Source organism: Carassius carassius, chromosome 15, assembly GCF_963082965.1.
Source record: "Carassius carassius chromosome 15, fCarCar2.1, whole genome shotgun sequence".
Lineage (NCBI taxonomy): Eukaryota > Metazoa > Chordata > Actinopteri > Cypriniformes > Cyprinidae > Carassius > Carassius carassius.
In genome coordinates, this window is record NC_081769.1 from 15965994 (window position 1) to 15990733 (window position 24740).

The 24740-nt window shown below is 35.8% G+C and overlaps 1 protein-coding gene across 3 annotated transcripts; it reads left to right on the forward strand.

Moving 5' to 3' along the window:
- The first annotated feature begins 269 nt into the window (after positions 1 to 269).
- LOC132158254 (protein tweety homolog 1-like) lies at positions 270 to 24199 on the forward strand. Of its 3 annotated transcripts, none has more exons than XM_059567586.1 (15): positions 270 to 974; positions 3839 to 4008; positions 8804 to 9033; positions 10542 to 10653; positions 11137 to 11477; positions 12913 to 13008; positions 13248 to 13320; positions 15152 to 15227; positions 16029 to 16084; positions 17123 to 17215; positions 17346 to 17438; positions 18036 to 18175; positions 19848 to 20015; positions 21692 to 21770; positions 23239 to 24199. In XM_059567586.1, the coding sequence occupies exons 2-15, from the start codon at positions 3874 to 3876 to the stop codon at positions 23320 to 23322; spliced, it is 1776 nt and encodes a 591-aa protein (XP_059423569.1). In that variant the 5' UTR covers positions 270 to 974; positions 3839 to 3873; the 3' UTR covers positions 23323 to 24199. The 3 variants fall into 3 exon arrangements, with proteins under 3 accessions (XP_059423569.1, XP_059423571.1, XP_059423570.1); XM_059567588.1 differs by having other exon boundaries at positions 19848 to 19908; XM_059567587.1 differs by lacking the exon at positions 21692 to 21770.
- Positions 24200 to 24740: the final 541 nt, after the last annotated feature.

Sequence of the window (24740 nt, forward strand, 5' to 3'; positions counted from 1 at the left end):
TGGATTACATTTGGAAAACCTTGTGGCATGTCGTTATTGTCTTTTCTAATCTTTAATCTGACAAAAGAGCCTCTTGTATGTGGTTTTCTCACAATTAATCATTATGTCATTATGTGTTGTCATGCACTCTGTCTAAATACAGTACATGTGTAAATCCCTCTATCCCTTTTTGTCTCTTGCTCACAATCACCCACAGAGAGAGAGAGAGAGAGAGAGAGAGAGAGAGAGAGACATCGAGAGAGGGAGGGAGGGAGGGAGAGAGAGAGAGCCAAGTTCAGTCCTGATCATTGGGACCCTCAGGACCACACCAATTTAAATCTTCCATTCACTTACTTAAATTAGACTCAAATGTGTTTGAATATGGTACAATTAAAATACATATACCCACAATATGAATAGCTTTTTTATTATCCATAGTTGTTAGTATTTTAAACAAACACGCTGCACTGTAAGGATTTCATTTGCCCATGGATGTTATGGATTTGCTATTTTTGCAGACTGAACATTTACTTTGTGTGGGAACGGCATCGACGACGTAGTTGTGGATTGTTTTTGTACACGAATTCTTACTGAGAACAATTCATTTCGGAAGTTTTTATTATTATTATTTTTATTTCAATGTCTGTGGGCGTCCTTCCGCGCGACTGTGGACGATGATTCAAGTTCTCCGCGGATTTCAAATCAAGAGTGAAACTGACGGATAGGCGTCGCGAGTCGTTCCTCTCTTCATAAAACCTCCCTCAGGGATCTCGCCTCTCTCCGAAGACCTGTTTCCCATCATCCATCAGCGACCGGGCGCAGACTGGATCTGAAAATACTGTAGTTTTCTCCTGAAGCCCTATACAACAGATCTCTCCACTCAGGATGCAAACCGTTTCAACGGTCAGCAGTCTCAGTAAACGCATCTAATCGCAACAAATTCACACGAGCGTGACTGACGTGGAAGCACCCACATTAGGCTGCTGCAAATTAAGGTGGGCAACCGTGTTAAAATGTGTCATATACAATTTTATAGCCTATTTTGAGGTTCATTTACCGTGTAAATTGGTCTGCGTGCTAAACGTATGACAGTTAATTTATTACGCGAGACCATTCAAACAAAAGATTCTCACAGTGTGTGTCCAAAAGACAAAGATGTGACTCGATATGATTGACATAAACAAGTATGTAACGTTAAGTCAGCCAAAGAGAAAGAGACCGATTGGTCTCTCGCCGGGTCAACTCACACATGTGCAGTCAGCTGTCAATTCTGTCCTATTTTGTTTCTAGTCATTCTGAAGGTTTCAACGATATCTATAAGATTAGCATCAGTCCTGCTACAGTATGTGGATGATTGTATATTTGTAGCTCTTTTAGTCACTGACACTACACACAACTAAATCCAAATACAAAGAAATGGCCCCCAGTGACCTTTATGACTTGTCTGGACCCTCATTTGGCCATCTGTCTGTTCTGAACAACAGCAGCAGCAGAAACTGCCTTCACTCAAGCACACATGTATATATAATGGCTCGCTCTGTCGATAGTGTGATTTTAATATTGACATTTTGGTGTATATCTACACATTGTATCAGAAAACACAAGAGCAGGTTTAGTTGTTTGAGAGCAGTCAGTTTATTTCAACAGAGTATTATAATTTATAATATTCCTTTCATTTGTTAATGCTGTATGACTAACTGTATCATACTGTCAACACTGGTCTTCTATTGGACAGTGATTTCAGTTTTATTACTTTCCAGGGGCATTTCAAGCTTTGAATATTCATGAAGGTTATTAGGCATTATAATTTGAGATTTTGTATCTATTTATTTCAATAATTTACAGGATACACATAATAATATATCATTATCATACTCATGTCACTTTGTGAAAATGTCATTTGTTATAGTTTATTGCTCATGAAATGAGCTAAGCCACAGATGAGTGTTTCCTCGTAGTATAATAAAGTGGCAATTCCATAAAATCTAACGAGTTTTCAGTGAGCTTAAAAATGGCTTATTTTGGATGACAACCCCTCTTGATGACATCATTAGTTATCCTGGAAGCAATTTTATTATTTTTTTTGCATACTTATGTTGTGGATAACAGAAGTTAAGGTTTTGGATAGATGATGCTAAGCATTATTCAGTCCAGAACCGAAAAGAAAGAATTGTTCTATTGTTCTGCACAACATTTTTCTTCCTTGCTCCATTTCCGAACTCGAATTATTGCCTTTCCCTTATGCAATGCGAGCCATCCTTATAACAAGCTGACAGAATGCATCATGTTCAGAGGTGCTGTATGTTCCAGTCTGAGTCACGGTCTGCAAAACACCATTTAACATTAACTTGGCTTTTATTCCTATTTGCTTATGAAAAGAGGACACTTTAAAATTAACTTTCTTGTTAATTTAGCGATGTGAGATGTTAACTGTTTTGGGATAATGAAGTGGATGACAGATGACGTATCCAGAGCTTAGGACTGAAACTTGAGCCAGTGCTCACACTGTTAATCAAATGATCAACCAACTTCTGGCAATAATGGAATTTTGAGGCAGGCCAGGGTTACCTGTTTGTCCAAACAGTGCAAGAAGTGTGATTTGGGTAGACCTAATTTGGAACAAAAGCTATTTTTACTTTTTTTTTCTTCTGTTTTATGCAGATAGTGGTGCAGAAATTACACAAAGAGTAATTCTTAGTTAAATTAATAATAATAAAAAAAATAATAATAATAATAATTAATACATTTCAATAGGCCTATATTTATTTCATAGCGATGTTGAAATCCATAAATCCTAATCAGGTCATAGTAACATTGGAATGTGCAGTATATAAGTTTACAGAAGTTTAATAGTGTTATTATGTACTCAGTGATGAGTTATTAGTGATATACATGATATAGGATCATGAGCTCATGATTAAAATAGAATGTATAGCCTGGTGATGTCATAATGAGTCCCATCATGAGGACATGATGATTTCACAATGTATATGCCCAGATGAGGTAATCAGTTTTTGTGAAGTATGTCTCATGAAGAAATAATGATATTAGAAGGTGAATGCCACCATTTGTATAATTTTAGAGTGCATATAGTCCCTCAAAACCCCATAATGTTTTTTTTTTTTTATGTATTGATTTCTCCTGACGTCTAATGGTTGCTCAGTGTCTGGCTATCTTCGAAACCTCTTGATCTAATCACTTAATCCATGTTGTGTTCCCAGTGGACCTCAGTCCTGGTAATGAAAATGTTTGTGTGTTTGTGTGTGTGTGTATGTTTCTACTTAACCTACTTTTCTTTGTTTCTATATTCTGCTCTTTCTTGCTCTTGTTTGTTTGGAGTCTTTGTGGGTGACATTCATTTTTTACATTTTGATGTTGATGTGTGATAAAAATCAAATAGAATCAAATCATTTTATTGTCATTCAACCTTATATAAATGTAATAAGTGAAAAAGTGTAGCCCACATGGTACATTTATACAAATAACATATATATTCTACAGAATAAACAATATGCACACAACACAAATATCAAAAAATGTATTTTCAAATTATATAATATAATTAATTTCAATCTGTTTCAGACAAAAATATTGTAATGGTTTATTTCAGTCTTTATTTATGTTATTGCAGTTTTTTTATAATAATATATATTTTATAATGGATTTGTATAGTTTTTGAAGTAGATATACTTCGTAGTCTTAGGACACAAGTAAAAACTAATAAATAAATGTTATCTATACAGTTTTAACAATAATAATGAAAAAAGATCTTTATAAGTGATGTATAGGATATTATATAGCCGACTCAGTCCAATCTTAGTGTGTTCTCTGTATAATTACATTTCTCAATCATTTTCAGACACTTGTGAAAGTCAGAGGTGATTTACAGCAGGCATGGCAGCCATAGCACCTGTCCCTAACTACAGCCCATCGATATGGGTCCGGTTATGCCATGCCATTCCTCGCCTGGACTTGACCCTGCAGACCCGAGACAGCGTGTTCACTCCAGACAGCTGGGAGTATCAGCAGGTAAGCCTCTCTCTCATTCCTGCTCACTTCTCCCCTGCCCTCTCCTTGTTTCTCACTCTCAGAAACAATTTTCACACCTGACAGCTTGTGGTGGGTGCGCTCATCATTTGGAGCAACACATTTATTTCTGTCTCACTCTCTATTTTCTCTCTTTTCGGTGCACCCTCTCATCTTGTCTAAATTATATCACATATATGCAATATAATGTATGAACAGTCAGAAATGTCTTTTTTCGTGCTCTCAGGAGTATTTTTACCTCGTCTTGCAGAATATACTCTCACTCACAGCTTTCACTCACTCTTAGAGAGACTAAACTGAAGCGTTATAGTCAAAACCATTAAAGGCACTTTTCTGTCTGCAGTTTAAAGATGTACTGGCTCAAAATTGAGTTTGTATCTCACATTCTCTGATGTTTAGTGACTAAAGAACCATAGACTTGCAATATCAGAGACTAAAAGCATGATGGACTGATGTAAAAATGATAACTCCATTATGATAGAGACACATTTATATACATGAGTGTTTGTTTCCACATCAGTGAGATATTGATAAAAGATATGAGTATAAATGTCCAGCACATTAGGACAGGAACTGTGATGCATTTCAGAAAGCATTAAATGCTTGTTTGTGATTGCACGTTCCATAAAGGCTCTCAGTCTAAGGAGGAGATATTTCAGTGAAAGGTTATGTATAGTAACATTATAATGCCAGTTAGGTGGTGACAAATGATTCATGAGTCAATCACTGATTTATTTATTCAACCGATTTAACCATATACCGATTAAATCAGGAACAAACCAAGCAATTTTCAAGTCATTGAATTGTTCATTTAATGGATTTGTTTAAAACACTGAATTATTCTGCATTCAGGAATGAAACACAAGTTCTGTGTGTAGCACTGTGACTTTGTTTGCAATTATTTTCATCACAGAGAAAAAACAGACAATGTAACTGGCAATATAGGGTCTAAAATACTAAATATTAGTATAAAAAATACTAAAATATAACTTGTTCATTGAACTTCTATATAAAAGCTATCTCCTTCTCAGAAACAGTCCAAGCCATCATTGCTAGTTCTAACGTGACAGATGAACATAACTAATAAGAACGTTTTAGACACATATTCGCTAGCATATATAAATATATTTTAATTCAGTGTAAAATGTTCAAATAGAAATAGTAATAACATGCCCCTTGATGCAAGTAGAGACAATGATAAGTACGTCTCACCTAAATGGCAGGTTGATTTTCCATAAAAAAAGGTGCAAAGTATCCATATGTGGTATCAAAACATCACAACCAGCCCTACAGTGCAACATCAACTATTATAATGCATATGTTTGCTATATGTTTGTTTGACAAATGAGGGACAAACAATATAGAGTGCTTCTTCATTGGCCTTGGTTCAAGAAGTATTTTCCCCATTCTTGTGCCCATAGGAAGATTTTTAAAAGTCTGTTAAAGGGATAATTCACCAAAAATGAAAGTTATGTCATTAATGACTCACCCTCATGTCGTTCCAAACCAGTAAAACCTCCGTTTATCTTCGGGACACAGTTTAAGATATTTTAGATTTAGTCCGAGAGCTCTCAGTCCCTCCATTGAAACTGTGTGTACGGTCTACTGTCCATGTCCAGAAAGGTAAGAAAAACATCATCAAAGTAGTCCATATGACATCTGAGGGTCAGTTAGAATTTGTTGAAGCATTGAAAATAAAGTTTGGTCCAAAAATAGCAAAAACGACGACTTTATTCAGCATTGTCTTCTCTTCCGGGTCTGTTGTGAGACCGTTCAAAACACTGCAGTGTATGATATCCGGTTCGCGAACGAATCATTCGATGTAACCGGATCTTTTTGAACCAGTTCACCAAATCGAACTGAATCGTTTGAAACGGTTCTCGTCTCCAATTAGCATTAATCCACAAATGACTTAATCTGTTAACTTGTTTAATGTGGCTGACACTCCCTCTGAGTTAAAACAAACCAATATCCCGGAGTAATTCATTTACTCAAACAGTACACTGACTAAACTGCTGTGAAGAGAGAGATGAAGATGAACACCGAGCCGAGCAAGATAATGAACAAAAGATGGACTCGTTCTCGAGTCAAGAACCGTTTCTGTCAGACGCGTCCGATTCGAGAACCGAGGAGCTGATGATACTGTGCATGTGTGATTCAGCGTGAAGCAGACTGACACACAGAGCGTCTGAACCGAACTGATTCTTTTGGTGATTGATTCTGAACTGATTCTGTGCGAATGTTATGAGCGTGGGCAAACCGAAGGCTTGAATCAAGGGCAATCATCGCCAATGACGCCATTACGTCGAGCCCAAAAGAACCGGTGAACCATTTTCTTCAACCGGTTTATTGAATCGAACTGTTCGAAAGAACCGGTTTGCGGAAGCGACCCGAACTTCCCAGCACTACTGGTGATCCGAAAACCGATGCAACCGGTTCTTGACTCGAGAACGAGTCAATCTTTTGTTCCTTATCTGGCTCGGCTCGGTGTTCATCTTCAGTTCTCTCTTCACAGCAGTTCAGTCAGTGTACTGTTTGAGTAAATGAATTACTCCGGGATATTGGTTTGTTTTAACTCAGAGGGAGTGTCAGCCACATTAAAAAAGTTAACAGATTAAGTCATTTGTGGATTAATGCTAATTGGAGACACGAACCGTTTAAAACGATTCTGTTCGATTTGGTGAACTGGTTCAAAAAGATCCGGTTACACCGAATGATTCGTTCGCGAACCAGATATCACTAAACCGCAGTGTTTTGAACGGTCTCACAACAGACACGGAAGAGAAGACAATGCTGAATAAAGTCGTAGTTTTTGTTATTTTTGGACCAAAATGTATTTTCGATGCTTCAAAAAATTCTAACTGACCCTCTGATGTAACATGGACTACTTTGAAGATATTTTTATTAACTTTCTGGACATGGACAGTATACCGTACACACAGTTTCAATGGAGGGACAGAAAGTTCTCGGACTAAATCTAAAATATCTTAAACTGTGTTCTGAAGATAAACGGAGGTCTTATGGGTTTGGAACGTCATGAGTCATTAATGACATAATTTTCATTTTTGGGTGAACTATCCCTTTAAAGAGTTATAAGCCATTCAAATAAAAGTTTGATATTCACCTCGGAGATTCGTGAAGCCTTTAAAGCAAAAAAAAGGAAAAAGACTGTGTACTTAACTTTTCTCTATTTTGTTAAATTCCATTTCATAATGCTAGTAAAGCAGAAATTAAACAGCCGTTATGATGTTACTCTTAGAAAAAGAAATAGCTTCACCACAAATGAAAAAAATTGGAAGAGGCAAAGCCAGATTATGCTGGATTCCTGAATAGGTTTATAGGATAAGACACAGATGATAAGAGAAAGGTGTGTTGGGAAATAACAGAGTGTGAGAGAGCAAGAGAGATGGAAGTGAAGAGAAATGAGAGAGCGAAATACTTGTGGATATTAGTGGGAATTGGGAAGAGAGGGAAAATCAACGAAGAGGAGAGGGAGCGAGAGATGAAAAACAAGAGAGAGAATCGGAGGGAAAAGCAGTGAATGTATTTAAGTAGGTCACAGATTATTAATAGAGATCCAGTGGCGTGGATAAAAAGAAAGAAAGGGGGAGAACAGTGAGGGATGAGTGAGCGGAAGAGAAAGTAGAGAGGGAAACCACGGGGAAAAAAAGAGTGATAGAGAGAGAAAAACCGAGGAAGATGGATTGGGAACAGACTAAAGATGAATAGTATATGAATACACAATATGCGTTTGAATCCAGCGGAAAGCTTTAATTACACCTCATTTTCTCTCTCTTTGAGTGGAGCATCCATGCTGTATTAGCCAAAAAGATTAAAGAGACATCCTCCATTTTATGTCACACTGCTTTCTATACAATACATGCATGTGCTTGAAAGCTATGCAGCTGTGCAGTATGTGTATTCTGTGCTCAGTTTTATAATGAAAATCATTTGTTGCGGGATTTTCTTATTTTCACTCAGACATTCCCATATGAAACTGTATTATATGAACATGTATTACATTTCAATATATAAAATATATTGTCACACATATAAAATCTATTAGAAATTGGAGCATTTTCATATAGTATCATATATAACTAACCCATACAATGCATGTTTATACATGTGAAAACACAACAATACATTTTGATATTATTTAGTATGTATTATAAAAAATACAAAACCATATATAAACATGCAGAATGTGTATATATATATATATATATATATATATATATATATATATAATGCGTGAGTGTGTGTGTGTGTGTATTATTATTATTATTATTACCATACATATATACACATTTTAGTATGGGAATGTGTTTTATCTCCATCTACCCAGAGACTGTATGAATGAGAAAACTAAATATTCCCGTATAGGTAATATGTGTATCAATATCATATATTGTATTGTTATATATTACATTTATTTTGGGTTGCTGTTAAATTTCACAAATAAACAAGTAACACATTGAATTGAAATTCTGAAGCAGACAGACTGAAATAGTGTTTTCTTGTAAAACATACTCCAGTAATCTTTGTGTTATTTACAACTTTGAACAATAATCATTGAAAGTGAACCCTAAAATTGAAGTTTAAAATCTTGAGTTTAATGATGATCAGATTCAGTACTTGATTTCAAATCCTTTGCTTTTTGTTTTTTAGACCAATGACAACATCTACAAACTGATATTGTGATAGACCAGCTAATACTGTAATAATGCTTGGTTGTCTTTTTTTATTTTTCATTTTCCATCCTCTCTTTCCACAGACTCTTCTGGTCCTCTCCAGCTTCTCCGCCATTGCGCTCGTCCTCTCGTTACTTGTAGTTCTCTCTTTCCTCATCCACTACTGCTGCTGCCGTCGTGGTGAGGGCGGCCGGGATGCAGAGGATGAGGAGGAAGACGATGATGCCAGCGGTGGCCATGGATACAGCGGCAGAAAGGGGCGGGGCATCTGCTGTGTCACATGGGTATCGGTTGCAGCAGTCACATTGTGTTGGTAATGCCTGTTAATGACAGTCGTTTTAAGATGCCAGTGACTACTCTCTGTTGAACAGACATTTTTAATTCAAAATATAATAGAAGCAGTTCTGCAAAACACAGATTTGTGATGCTTTTATGGCACGATTTTCATACGATGCAAATATTATATTTTATATTTTTCAAGTAAAGGTTCAGTCACAATAGACAATTTGTGCTCGATTCAATTCAATTTAAACACATGTGAATTACAGAGCAGAAAATGTTCCCTACTGTATTTAACTCACACCGTAAGTTTCCTTCAATTATGTTCACTCAGTGCACATAAACTGGCAGAACACCAACCCATTTAATATATTCAGTGCTATGAATATGAAACCCAATGCTTTTTCATGCCTCATTGATCTGAACCATCAGCATGATGTATTAATGTTCTTGAAGTCACACATAAATTGTGCAAATTAGCATTGTTTCTCTGAGAACTGGTTTGGTTTGCTCTGTGCATGATGCAAACGTTCTAATGCAGCACGTGTTCCGCCCCCATGACATCACCCCCTTCTCATCCATGTTGACCTCTTTTCTGAAGGATTTAAAAGCTAGACACTGTTTTACAGATGACAGCATATATACACACCTTTACTGCTTACATTGCGGTTATAATTTCAAAATACACATTTCTGCTTTCTTTGGCTTAATCTGGGTCAAACTGTTAGCGAAAGGCTGAGATTTGGTATTTTTAGCAGGTTGGAAAGGATTGGACAAGCATCTGGCCCAGGCATTAATCTGAATATCTGAATGTGAAATAGATATGTAAATGAGTGGATTTTCAGTGATGTTGATTTGCATTCCAATGCTCTTTAGTGTGTTTGCGTTGAAACCATTTAATATGAATACTACCATTTAATATTTTGGTAACAGATTTTCTTTTTAAAATATTTATACTTTTATTCAGCAAGGATGCATTACATTTATCATATGTGACAGTAAAGATATTTAAATATTGTCAAAAAGATTTATATTTTGAGTAAATGCTTCTGTTTAGAAATTTCTATCTAACAAAAAATCCTAGAAAGAAAAAGTTTCAGACAAATATTGAGCAGCGCAATTTTTTCACAATTTTTAATAATAAGAAATGTTTCTTGAGCACCAAATCAGCATATTAGAACAATTTCTGAAGGATCATGTGACACTGAAGACTGAAGAATTAATTGCAGAAAAATTTAGCTTTGGGAATAAATTATTTTTTTTTTTTAAGTTTTTTTTTTTAGGTGTAATTAGATTTCTCAGTATTACAGTTTTTACTGTATTTTTGATCAAATAAATGCAGCCTTGTTGAGCATAAGAGACTTCTTTCAATAACATAAAAAAATTACAGACCCCAAACTTTAATGTGTAAATGTACATAATTTATCTTAAATATATCTCATTTTGCTTTCCTCTCTCGCTTTTTGATTCCCTGTTCATGTTCTCTTTCTTCCCTCTCACTTTCTCTTTCTTTGTCTTCTCTCATATTTCTGCTTTTTGCAGTGTTGCCATAGGCATCGGTTTCTACGGTAACAGTGAGGCGAACGATGGGATGTATCAGTTGACCTCATCCTTGCTCACTGCCAATTACACACTGGCTTCCATCGATCTTCTGGTGAGAACACACACACACGCACATACATACACAAAAGCTTATTCCATCAATCTCCTTAAGCACCAGGGGATCAAAAGAAATGCAGGACATTCAGAAAACACACTAAATGGTTTTATTACTCTGTGATTGCAAGTAAGCGATCGGGGGAATTCAGCATGAGAGTGTTTGAACGTGTTTGTGTGTGAATGAGTGAGATACAATCCTCTGGATATTGATTTAGCTGGTTGCTCATATGGTCAATCAATGAATGCATGTCAATCTGATTAATGACCTACTTTACTTCTACTGTACTCTTATAAGACCCTCTCCCTCCATTCCAACCTTTTCAATTCAATTCCATTGTCCTTTATCTTCCACTTATATTTTCCACTACTCTTTCTTTTGTATTCCAAGCTAGTCTGTTCATATGTCAGATCTGGATACAAATGCATTGGGTTAATGCCATAATTCAAAGCAAAGGATCTTCTCCTCTTGCATACCCAGGTTTCGGACACTGTAGTTGGGCTTCAGCAGTCTGTCTCAGGGCCCTTGACCTCTATGGAGGAAGTGTTTGGTGGGCATAAGCCGGCACTCGTGCCCACACGCTCCTGCAGGCGTCTGTCAGAGCGAGTCGTATCTCTCCTCTCCAACCTGACACTGGGAAGAGGTCTGATCCCCATTGCAGATGGATTTTACAGGGCAAATGGAAGTGAAAGCATAGTGGGAGCGCTTACCCCAGCACCTCCTTCTGTAGCCCCCACTCTTAGTCCATCTACCAACAGCATTCCTGCACCCTTCTCTCCTGGCTGGGCAGCAAACACACTCATGGTGAATGAAGACTACAGGTGAGGAGACATCAAAGGCATCAGTGCTAATGGAAAAAGAAAAAGTTTGTGAGTTCAAATGCTGATATTTAAATTTATTGTGAAATAAAAATATATCACAATATGATATCCAATGCCTGTATATGATTTTTTTATTCAAGATTTTCAAAGCTTAGTTTTTATGTTTAAATATATGTTTAGATGGTCATAAATTCTGCCTCAACCTCATGCTGTTCAAAACCCATATGACCTTCATTCATTTTCAGAACACAAATTAAGGTATTTTTGATGAAATCCAAGATCTTTCTGACCCTCCATAGACAGCAAGGCCCACAAAGGTAGTAAGGACATTGTTAAAATAGTCCATGTGACGTCTGTGATTCAACCGTAATCTTATGAAGCTTCCAAAATGTTTTGAATACTTTTTGTGTACAAAGAAGACAAAAACAAAGTCTTTATTAATAAACAATTTCTTCTCTTCCGTGTCAATCTTCAACGCGCATTCATGTCAGTACTACAGTGTATGAGTATGCATTCTTCTGCTTGCAAACAAGATGCAGGGCATCCAGGTTTTCTTTGCGTACAAAAGGTATGCTAGTAACTTCAGAAAACGGTTGAACAACTGATGACACATGGACTGTTTTAACGATGTCCTTCCTTACTACGTTTCTGGGCCTTGAACGTGTCAGTTGCATTATTGTAAATGCAAAGTCAGAAAGCTCTTGGATTTCATCAAAAATATCTTGATTTGTGTTCCAAAGATGAATGAAGGTCTTACATGTTAGGAACCACATGAGGGTGAGTAATTACTGACAAAATTTTCATTTTTGGGTGAACTATCCCTTTATTTTAAAATGTAATTTATTCCTATGATGGCAAAGCTGAATTTTCAGCAGCCAGACTGAAACAAGCAACATTTCCTCTTATTATCAATGCCTAATATTTGTGAAAACTCTCTTCAGTATGTATTATCCACTCTCAGGAAAAGAAATGTGCAAAACATTTAACTTGAGGGTTACTACAGCTTGACACTGGGGCAGTTCCCTCAAATTGACTTCTTTGTACCTGCTTTACTCATAAATTTGTCATTAATATCTTGGAATATTAATATGTATTTTAAGGTAATAATATGTCCTATTATGAACCCTTTCGGGTTAAAGGTACAAACGTGTCTCTTTGAGGGTACTGCCCCAGTAACAAAGTACAGTTTTTGCACTTTTTTTCCCCTGAGATTGTAAAAATGTGGCAGCACATTCCTTGCATTATGCAAATGAAAAGAGGAATAAATTATGAATGTAAGGGAAAAATAAGAAAATAATGCAAAATTAATTGGATTTCTGCACTAGTACATTTTCTCAATCTATCTGCCTTATGGAGATGTGTAAAATATATTTTGGACTCTGGGTGTAGGTTCTGAGATTTCACCGTGTTGAAGATGTCTGTGTTTGTTGTTTAGGTGGCTGTCGTACGTGCTGCTGCTTTTACTGGATCTTGTGGTGTGTTTCTTTATTCTTCTGGGTTTAGCCAAACAGGCCCGCTGGCTACTTATTCTGTGAGTAACAATCACTGCTGACCTGATTTAAGTGTTTAGTAGTTTTGACATGCACACAGCATTCTTGCATAATGTAAATCAAACATAAGCGTTCACAGTAGTGTGTTTATTATGTATATTATGTATCTGAAATCCCCAAGATGCTTGCAGAAAATAGGTTTTATCTTTGCTAACTGACACCCACTCTGGCACAGAGAGACAGATGGTAAAAATGTGTGTGTTTGTGAACTCCTTTGCAGGATGACAGTTCTGGCCTGGTTGGCTCTGTTTCTGAGTTGGGGTTCTCTCGGCCTGGAGACAGCCACAGTGGTGGTGAGTATTCAGACAACGTCTATCCCGACATAAAAACAACAGCTCTCTGCAAGCGGACATCCAGCAGTGAATACCGCCATCTGTGTGTGAATGAGTGTGTGTGAGAGTTTGTTAGCGTGCTTTGCAAAGACATTTGTATTCACTGAAAAATCCAGCCAAAACTCTGTGAATGTGACTTTTTAAGTTTTAAAGGTCAGATGCAGTCACTTATTGTGTGCTTATGAAAGAGGGAGAGAAGAATAGAGAAAAAGGTTTGCCACTCTTGGGAACTCAGCAGTCATGGCACAATCCCAAGAAAGGCAGGAAAATAGGGCAGAGATTAAAGATTCTATGTGTGCATGAGTGTGTGTGTGTTTCTTCGTAAAAAAAGGGGGGGGGATGCTGAAGATGAGCATAAGAGGTCTTAAAATCAACATGAAAAGAAAAAAAGATAGTGAGAGAGTGATGCTGAGTGTTTCAGAGAGGAATACAGCAGTAATGGACTTAAACAGGAAAGGAAAATATATGTGTAAAATAACAAATGCAAATAGGATTTTGTAAAATAAATTAATTTATTTTATTCAGCAGAGATGCATTAAAATAATCAAAAGTGACAGGAAAGACATTTATATTTCTATTTACGCAGAAATATTAAGCCTTGGTTATAAGAAATGTTTCTTGTGTACCAAATAAGCATATTTTTGATTTCTAAAGAATTATTTCTGAAGGCTGGATTAATGGCAGTAATAAATGAATAAATTACATTTCAAAATATATTAATATAGAAATGAGTTATTTTATTTGTAATAATATTTTCTAAATATTACTGTGTTTTTGATCAAATAAATGCTGCCTTTGTTGTGCATAAAAAAATTAATTAAAAAAATCAAGTCCATACTTATGAATGTGTTTATGAAGGATAAATGAAAGCGTCACCAATATACAGTAAACCTAACCCAAAATCTTAACACCAAAGAAAGAAAGAAAGTGACAGGAAGTGATAGCAGTTGCTGGCCTTCAAAACAAGTGTTTCATTGTCCAAATCCAGCCAGCAGTAAAAATTGCCTAGTGCTCTCTCTTTATAAAACATACGCACACACATACATTTTCTGTCCTCTTTTGTCACTCTCTCTCTCTCTTTCTCCTGACCATCTTTAGTCCTCCTGTGAAGCTCTTAGTAATATTGAGTCCTATTTACTTTGATTAAACGCCGACATTCCAAAGGAAAGCAAGTGTGGGGGAAGTCGTGGTCTGGGGAAGTCGTGGTCTAATGGTTAGAGAGTCGGACTCCCAATCGAAAGGTTGTGAGTTCGAGTCCCGGGCCGGCAGGAATTGTAGGTGGGGGGAGTGCATGTACAGTTCTCTCTCCACCCTCAATATCACGACTTAGGTGCCCTTGAGCAAGGCATCGAACCCCCAACTGCTCCCCGGGCGCCGCAGCATAAATGGCTGCCCACTGCTCCGGGTGTGTGCTCACAGTGTGTGTGTGTGTGTGTTCACTGCTCTGTGTGTGTGCATTTCGAATGGGTTAAATGCAGAGCACAAATTCTGAGTATGGGTCACCATACTTGGCTGAATGTCACTTCACTTTTTTTTAAAGAGACAGACAGTGCAGAGTGGACAAGAGGAAAGGTGGAAAACTGGTTGAGTGATGAGATGAAGAAAAAAATTAGATTATAGGGGCAGTTTGCATGTGTGTCAGTGAATACTGTAGATCAATAGCAGTCAGAGCCATGGGACAGAGACTGAGGGAAGTATGTCACTTGGTCACTGTGTCACACTGTTAACATCTTTTTTCTGTATTTGCTTTTGCTCAATTCCTTTCTTGCTTTTTTTCCTCTCTCTTTCTCAGGCCCTGAGTGATTTTTGCTTTGACCCAAACACTTTTGTACTTAACTCCACTCACTTCAACTCTAGGACAAGTACAGGTGCAGTAAAGCTCTTTCATACACAATTGCCCTTTTTCAAAACCTATTTTGCCTGTGTAGGCAGCATTGTAGGGCATCAGTTACACTCCCAATGTGAAGGCTGTACAAAAAGGCAGGTTAATTAAGTGCGGTACCTGATTTTTTTTGTGCATATACATGTTCTTATTTATAGTATAGCAATGTTAGCTTAGTAACGATGCTAAAGTCACATTGGCAAATTGAGTCTCCTGTGTAAAACTTAATTTGTGTTTCTCATATGCAGTGGTCCAAATCAGTCACTTAGGGTACGTTTACATGACAACAATGTAATGAAAACAGGAAGGTTTCTTCTTTGCGTTTTTGAAAAGTTTCGCAACAATTCCCATTTACACGGATCCACTTTGAAATCCCTTTTCAAAAATGATCTTTTTCAGGCCCAAAAATGCCATAGTCGTTTTAATGAATGCCAAAACGCACATAACGTTTTTTTTGTAGAAAATGGTTACATTTAAATACCTTATTAGGTTCAGTGACAGTAGAATACTGTCCTAGGGGCCGTTCACACAGAGCGCATTTTTGCAAGCGCAACACACAGGGAAATGGAATGTAAAAAAAGAAATAAATAAATACAAAAACACTTTTATACACAAACCATGATTTACCTAGAAAAAAAAAAGGTCTATGTAGGCAGTAGGCGGTGATACAGCTCACTAAAGTTTAGAACAAATTGTCCATCTGCCTTCATCTCTGACGCTATAAGCAGTCTTACCCACGTCCTCAATCTTATTTTTCTCACTCTCTCTCTCTCTTCTCTGTAAATAGAAATCCTGGATTATTACCTAACCTGCAGCAGGAAAATGAGCAGCCCTTTTCAACAGGTGTGCAATCTTGATACATAGCGCTGCAGACTGCGATGTCATAGAGTTTACTAAAGGAGTAGAAAATAGAATGTTAATGATGTCACAAGGCAGAATTCCCCAGATATAAGAATTTATAATGATGTCACAAAATACAGATTAAGATTAAAAAGCAATGCCATTTGTGTCACTGTGGGGATGAACAGAATAAAGAGGATTATGACATTATAATCAAGATTTTGTAATCAAGACATAGACTGACAGTGTTTTTGGGAAGCTGATGAATGAAGAATGGAATTTAATGTCGTAAAAGGAAATTATAAGGACAGTGAAATAAGAAAGGCCAGTTTCGCACTGACAGCATTTCTGATGCATTATATAACTGCTGCTTTATAGAAAAAAGAAAGCATAGTGAATATTTCCTTTAATAATGCCCACAAATAATACTTTCATGAAGCCATTGAGAGTTATTATGTTGCTTCATAAAAACAATCACAAATTCATTCTATTTTCTTCTAAAAAAAAAAAAAAAGTTCAGTGCTTAAATGCATGTGGTGTGAAACAATATTTTAGTATCATTTATATACTGTGGTTAATATTTTGAATTAGATTTGAATATATTATTATATTTATATATATATTATAATTATTATTATTTTTAATATAATAAGTTTTAGTAATTTTTGTTCTGTTTTTGTAATTTTTTCCCCCTTTGAGTCTATGTAATATAATGTATTTTTTATCATTTTCCCATTTATTAGCTATTTTAGTACATAAAGTGAAACTAAATGACAATGGGAAATTTTGCCTTGCCAGTTTTGAGTATTGAGTTATATATTAACATTTGGTTATCCACATTTAGTAGTAAAGTTAACATTTATTGTATTTCAAGTAATCAAGTAATGAAAGTACTGTTAGTAATGGTTTGTTATGGTTTTAGTGAACTATAATACCCTTGGTGTGAAACAGGCCTTGTGGGGAATTAAACATGCAGTTACAGTTTTTAGCCTGTGAAATTCAGTTAAATCAGCACAATTCTGTTTGTTGAACTGGCATAAGATACTGACCCAGTCCCAGAGAGCGCTTTCCAGCATCCACTCTCACCTGTCCAGTCTGGAGAGAGACGCCCTCCCACGCTTTCCAAAGGCAGAGGTATGTTAACACTGCTTCTACTGCCATCAACACCACACTATGTCCTTCACTGACAGCAAAGATCAATAATAGTCGTACAGTAACGTGGATGCAACATGCTGCTAAGCTTCTGTGTTATTTTCCCTTTTAGAAGTCACTCAGGGAGGCGCAGCAGATCCTCAACACCACTGAGGGCAACTTCCACCAGCTTGTCGCACTTCTCAACTGTCGAGGGCTGAACAAGGTAACCATAGCCAGCTGTCTTCCAGCTCAGCCTGACTGCAAGTGTTAGTAAGGCCCTGTGTCCACCAAAGCGTTTTTATCTAGCTGAAAACGCCCAGCTGCGAGCGCTTGAGAGCACTTTTTGTGATGCAGCGTTTTTTTTTCAGTTGAGACGCTTTGGTTGCTGTGATACGGAATATCCGCTAAACTGTTACTTGTATCTGATTTGGTTGATAATTTGTTTCTTACTAAATGTTGACACAATGTAGAGTACTTGCTCTGGTGCTTGCTTTGACAAAATTACAGTTGATCAGTGTGGAGTTTGCCCCGCCCCTCCTTCACCCTGATTGGTTAGCTGACTAGAAAGTGACAGTGATGAGCGCAGCGTTTTATCCAAAGTTGAACCTTCTTCAACTCTCGGACCGAAAAATAAAAAACACCTGAACGCTCAGCGCTCGGCTCGCTACTGGCGTTTTATAAAAAACACAGCACTCTCATTGAGAACAACTGAAAAAATACGCTAGCCGCGGGGAAAAACGCTTTGGTGGACACTCAGCCTGATACTCTGCAGTTGAGCTTGATGAGCAAATCTACTACTGTTTTCACCTCACTCTCTCAGGATTATGTGGACTCTCTGAAAGGCCTGTGCTATGATGGGATGGAGGGGTTGCTCTATCTTTCGCTGTACTCGTTTCTCTCGGCTTTGGCGTTCACAGCTATTCTATGCTCCCTCCCTGGAGCCTGGAGGAGTTTCCACAGGTGAGGTGAACTTCACCCCTCCACCCCGTCCAACATCCCATCTGCTGTTGTTTTCATGGCATAATATTCATGGGGTTAGTTAGTCTGATTTGTTAAGACGAAAGAGGTGCATAAAAAGTAGTGTTGCTTTTGATTGAAATATTATTATATCATATTATAACATTTATATACCGTGTGGTAATTATGTATTTATTAATTATAAAAATATATAGAGAAATATAAAATATATAAACAAATTATATTTATGTCATTGACAATTCTGTAAACATTCTTTTTCAGTATTTGGTATTTTCAACTTTTTTTTTATGCAGGGATGAGATTTTTAATTCATTCTGTACAAACATTTGCATGTTCATGGTTCTCTGATGTCAGTTATTGTTCACATGACATGCAGGTAAATAAAATATATATATTTTTTGTAATAAATGTAGAATATATTATAGTTTTATTATAAATATAGAATTAATTTGTTTTCGTTTATTATAGTTTTTAGTGTTTTGTTTATTTTTTTAATTATTTATTTTAACTTAACATTTTTATTATTTGAAAAATAATAATTATTATAGTTTTTATTTTCTTTTATAAAAATTTTTTACTAAGTGTTTTTATTTTGTTTATATTTAAATTCTTTATTGGTTTATTTTAATTGAGCATTTTTAGGATTTAAATAATAATTTCCTTTATCAGCTCATGAACCCCTTGCAGTTCCCTCACAAACTATTTTGGATTATTACATTTGTTTGTCATATATTTCTTTGTCAAATATTATTTTTTCGTAATATCCTAATTTTTTTGATTGATTGTTTGTTTTTGAAGAGCAAATTTGTAATGTGGTCTCAGACTTTTGCGCTCCACTGTATTTCTGAATGCAGAATGTGCATATGGCTTCAAATGCTTATTTTTTTATACACAGGGAAATACCAAAGACAAGGGAACGTCTGCTTAATATATGTCAAATTGCTACCTAGGATGCATCTCTAACATGAATAATAAGATGCTCACTGGGAATCTAAATATTTCAGATTTTTAATGCAAAAGAAGTTACCTAATTTCATCCTCAACAACAAAAGCAGCCAGATGTTAAAGGAGGTGGGCTGCTCGGTCTGGGTCGACTCAACTCCACTATAGTTATAGTGGGGCTGTGGTAACAGAATAAATACTGACAACTGCACTCATCAGCAATGCACAGATGAGAGAAATATGATCTCAACTTAATGGCGTTAGTGCTTAAAAGCACTTCACTCCTTTTATCTGGATATGATAATAATGTCACTATAAGCATTAGTTCAGAAAGCTCAGTCACATACTGTTGTTTCAGCCTGACTTGGTTCACTCCCTCCAAGTGCCTGATGCTGGCAAATCCAATTGTTTTAAGTATCGGAGGTGGCTGCAGTGTTTAATTGCAGCACAAGTGTTCAGAGCACAAACTCCATTTAGATGGCAGATGCATAGATTACTGAAATGGCAAAGAGGAGCGAGACAGATTAAAGGATTACTTCTAGACTGGGATTATTTGATTTCATGACAATATCTACATATAGTTAAGAGAGGTTTTTCAATAATGTCTTTAAAGCCTTTGTTTTGCACATAACATTTGGCATATAAAACGTATATTTATTTCATGACCTGTTTTTCACTTTCTTTGTTGCGTAATTCTCATTGGATGGCATAGCGATTCAGAGGAATATGAGGACTCCGACAGCGAAAGCGAGGACCCCTTCACTTCTCATCAGGCACGTAGACAGACGGCCACGGGCTCCCAGCGAGGGGCCTTGCCCCCCTTCTATAGTTACCAGGGGGCCGGCTGGACTCCTCCCTTTTCTAGCGCGCCTCCGTTACCGTGAGTAACACATACACAGACACACAGACAGACAGACAGACAGAATGACGGTACCCATACACCACCATGAGCTTGTGTAGATCACCCACACAGAGATGAACAGCACACATCCATTTTTTTTCCTTTTGAATTATTTATTAATTGTCTGAAGTACTAGGTGTGCCACTTAAAAATAAAATGAAGGAATAATATATCAGTTTATTAACTGAAAACTGAAATGTTTTTTTTAAAAAAACTGACAAATAAATGCACATTCGTAACCGTTTATTTAATTTAATTAAATAATTTAATTAATAATACAGTAAGAAAAAAAGCAAAGACATTTATAATGTTACAAAAGATTTCTATGTCAAATAAATGCTTTTATTTAGTTTTGTACTATTCATTAAAGAGGCCTGGGGGAAAAAATGCATCATGGTTTCCACAAAAATATGAAGCAGCACAACTGTTCAACATTGATAATAATATGAAATGTTTCTTGAGCAGCATATCAGCATATTAGAATGATTTCTGGAGAATCATGTGACACTGAAGACTGGAGTAATGATGCTGAATATTCTGCCTTGTAATTAACGTTTTAATATATATTTTTAAATAGAAAAAGAGTAATGATTCAGGATATTGCTGTTTTTACTGTATAAATAAATAAATAAATGTCAAATAAATGCAGCATTCATTGTTGAGACTTCTTTCAAAAACTTTTTTGAATGGTAGTGTACATTTTTAAACATAAAAATAAACAATATAAAATATGTATGTTATTTGTCAGTTTTGTACATTTTTTAATTCATATATTGATGTAATTCATAAGATTCTTGTTCTGTTCTTGAGCAGCTGTGCATCAAGGTTGCACTATGAATGACCTTTGCACTATAAAACACATTTATAGGCTCATATACATAAAAATGCAGAAAGAAGTGTCATGCATACGCAGGCAAACACATAAATCTCCAGTCACACACAGACAGCTAGACAGGCAGGAGTTAGATGGAGCGCACAGACAGACAGTCGGACACAAACACATGCACACACAGACAGACACACAGACAGGTCTACATGTCAAGCACAGTCTAGCCTAGAGCTCTGTCTGTCTGTGTGTCTGTCTATCGGTCTGTCCGTCATTGCAAGACAGACATAGATCCTCCAATCAGAGACGATGCACAATATAGGTAAAGTCCCGCCCCCTCCGATATTTCTGTCCACTGTCAAAAAATCATGCTGTTCAAACTACATCCCTCTTTCAGATCTATTGCAGTCTGCCTTGCTGTTTCTTTCTCCCTGCTTTTTAACATCCCGTTTCTCTCTCTTTCAATTATTCTGTTTTGAAAGACCATATTTGCTGTTTTCATCAAATTAGATCTGACATCAACACTTCTTCTCACTTCCTTCAAATTTCCATGTTCTCTAAAATGAACGTCTTACAAGAAATACAAATTCTGTATTCTTAATTTAGATACATTACAAATTCCCTGAATTCATTCCTCAATTTAAATATCTTTTTGTGTCTTTTTAAAAAAAATATATCTTAAGATTCAGAAAGTGAAAATGTCACATCTCTCTAACTCTCTTCCACCTTTTCTCTTCCTGGCTCTCATCCTTCCCTGTGGCCCTTTGGTGTGGCATGTCATTCTCTCCTTTCTCCTGGTTCCTCTGCGCCTCTCTCTTTCTCTATACAGGACTCCAAACGTTTCCTCCAATGGCAACCCTGGTTATGAGAACCTGCCTTTGAGTGACAGGCAGTCCCCACCCCCCTCTGTGAGTTCCCTTGTCTTTGTCACATCTCTGCGATCTGTGGCATTCTCATGATTCATTGTGTTAAGATTCACACAGACTGACACACGGGTCAGACTAAATGACCATACGCTAAGCCCTGCATTAAAATGTTACTGACCAATTGGAATCCACCATGTTATCAGACAAACTTTTGCTATTTTGTAATATAATCTACGGAGCCCCTCTCAAGACACGCAGGAAAAAATATAAGGCTAAATCTTGTGCACGATTTACTAATTCGTTCCCTCAGTGTACTAAAACGTGCACACGATTACTATAGCGTTGCCTCGATTTACTATTGCGTTCACTCGATTTAAAAATTGTGTGCACGATTTACTAATTCGTTCCCTCGATTTGCTAAATCGTGCTCACGATTTAGCAAATCGAGCGAACGCAATAGTAAATCGAGGGAACGCAATAGTAATCGTCTGCACGTTTTAGTAAATTGAGGGAACGAATTAGTAAATCGTGCACACAATTTATTTATTTTTTCTTGCATGTCATGTGCGGGGCTCCATAATAATCCTATAGAAGTCCTATTTAGATGATCACTACTGTGCAAAAGTTTTGGGTTGGTACAGGTTACCAAGGCTGCATTTATTTGATACAAAAATACAGTTAAACTGTAATATGTTGAAATATTATTACAATTATCAATTTTTATATAAAATATAATTTATTCCTGTGATGCAAAAATGTTCAGCATCATTACTTAACAAGTATTCTTCACAAATCATTCTAATATGCTGATTTGGTGCTCAAGAAATATTAAAAACAGATGTGCTACTTAACATTTTAGTCAAAACCATAATTTTTTCATGATTCTTTGATTAATAAAAAGTTTAAGAGAACTTTTTAAATAGAAATATTTAATAACAATTTTTTTCATATGTCTACTGTCATTTTCAGTCAATTTAATGCATCCTTCCTATAAAAGTATTGGTTTAAAAGAACAAAAAGAAAATGTATTGACCCTATACTTTCCAACAGTAGTATATGTTAGGACACAATATATATATATATATATATATATATATATATATATATATATATATATATATATATATAAAATTCTAAAAAATAATTTACAAAAATAAATTTGCATTGTCAAATTTTAATGTAGAAACAATATCCATTTAATTTTAATCACTTTAACACATTTTACAAAAAAATAATAATAATTAAAAAAAAGACTCCATTTCATTCCAATGGGACATTCTGAAAAGCTTGGCTCGGTGAGTGACAGTAACTAAAAGGGGGCGGAGCTTAGTAAAGGGTTTAAATATATATTGTGAGAAAACAATGGTAGGATACATATACGATTTTAAAATGTTTATATGTATGCACTTGTGATTTATTTTTAAATGAATATATACTTTTTTTCTTTCCTTTATTCTCTCCTCCACTCGTGGATCTGGCTCCTCTTCGGTGCGGTTTTCTGAAAGTACAGTACTCTCCCAGCATGCTGACTGGCTACGGCGGCGGTCAATCACACTCCAACCCGTCCCATTCAAGAAACCTGTACTCGCACTAATTATTTTTCTGTATAGTAGAAAAGAAAGATATAGAGCAAGGTTTAGTTTTCATATGGATGGACACTTTATGAGACGAGAGACTAATTTAAAACTCTAGATGTTAAATATCTGTGTGTAACGTCAGTACCATTGAGTCATTTGGGTGTAACAGACAGAAAAAGCCGCGTGCTTCATTTAGTGGTCCGCTCCCTCTAGTGTCATGCTGTACATAGCTGGTGGAAACAAGATGGTATTGACGTTACAGTAGTGGTCTATTTTTAAATGTATAACCACTTTATTTTGAGTTTTTATATTGTTACATGTAGTCAGATACATAGCACAATTTCTTTGTATGATTATGCAGTTTTTTCTTCACCTTTCTTTTCATATTTGACAGGACCCTATTTTATAAGTGGCAGTTCTGTATTACCTTGTGTACCCTCTGATACTATATGATTATTTATTTATATAATATAAATATATGAATATATATATTCACTGTATAAACGTTTGATTGTTAATGCATTTTGATGATCAAAGAAAAAAAAATCTGTAAAACATTTTTGAGGGCTAGTGTCTGTTTCCTCTGCTGGCTCTGAGCAATACAACTGCGTTTTGCCATTTGCAACGCAATGGCCACAATGTAAGCAGCAATAATCATCAGGACATCTTGCAAACACCATCTGTGTCTGTGTGTTTGTGTCAAAGACAAGTTCAGTATATACGTATATAAATATATACACATTTGAAATTGCATCGGTCCCTTCTCTTGGCTATCAACCTGTTGTTAATCCTTAAAAAATGAGTTTCAATGTTTTAATGCTCCTTTTGAATGGCATCCTTTTTCACTACAGAGTCTAATATAAATGAAATAAAAATACAGTTACAAAAGTGGAACGTCTGAGTATGTTTTTATGTCTTTTCAGCTGATGATGCAAAACGCTACACGCATCCTGCTAAATAAACCTATACCTGGTTATTACCTGCAGTAGGTGAGAAAGATTTTCCACTATAAAATGGTTTTATTAGTTATTATATTAAATGCTATTATTTAAATTATACATTAAATATTATTTAAACTATTTGACCTAACTATATGAAGCACGGCATGTTATTCTATCTATGCCCAGTACTGAATCAATTCATATAAATAAATATTTTACAATTACAGCTATTACCTATAAAATTCAGTCAAGATTTATGCAGAAACTATTATTAATTGACATAGATCTGACAAAAAAAAGAAAAAATAGATAATTATGAAATGTTGACTTGGTAACTGAAATAAAGAAAAACATTGTAGTTAGTACTTAAGTACTTAAATTATTAAAACTAAAAGATTAAAAACAAAAAATAAAGCTAAATATTTAATATTATTAAAATAATTACTAAAACCTGACTATAAAAAAAATCTGAAATCTGACTATAAAAATAAAAC

Excerpts from the sequence above, each read along its gene's own strand:
- LOC132158254 (XM_059567586.1), top strand. The coding sequence starts at position 3,874 with ATGGCAGCCATAGCACCTGTCCCTAACTACAGCCCATCGATATGGGTC. Across the intron at positions 17,216-17,345 it reads CACGCTTTCCAAAGGCAGAG|AAGTCACTCAGGGAGGCGCA; the intron begins GTATGTTAACAC and ends TTTCCCTTTTAG. Across the intron at positions 17,439-18,035 it reads ACTGTCGAGGGCTGAACAAG|GATTATGTGGACTCTCTGAA; the intron begins GTAACCATAGCC and ends TCACTCTCTCAG.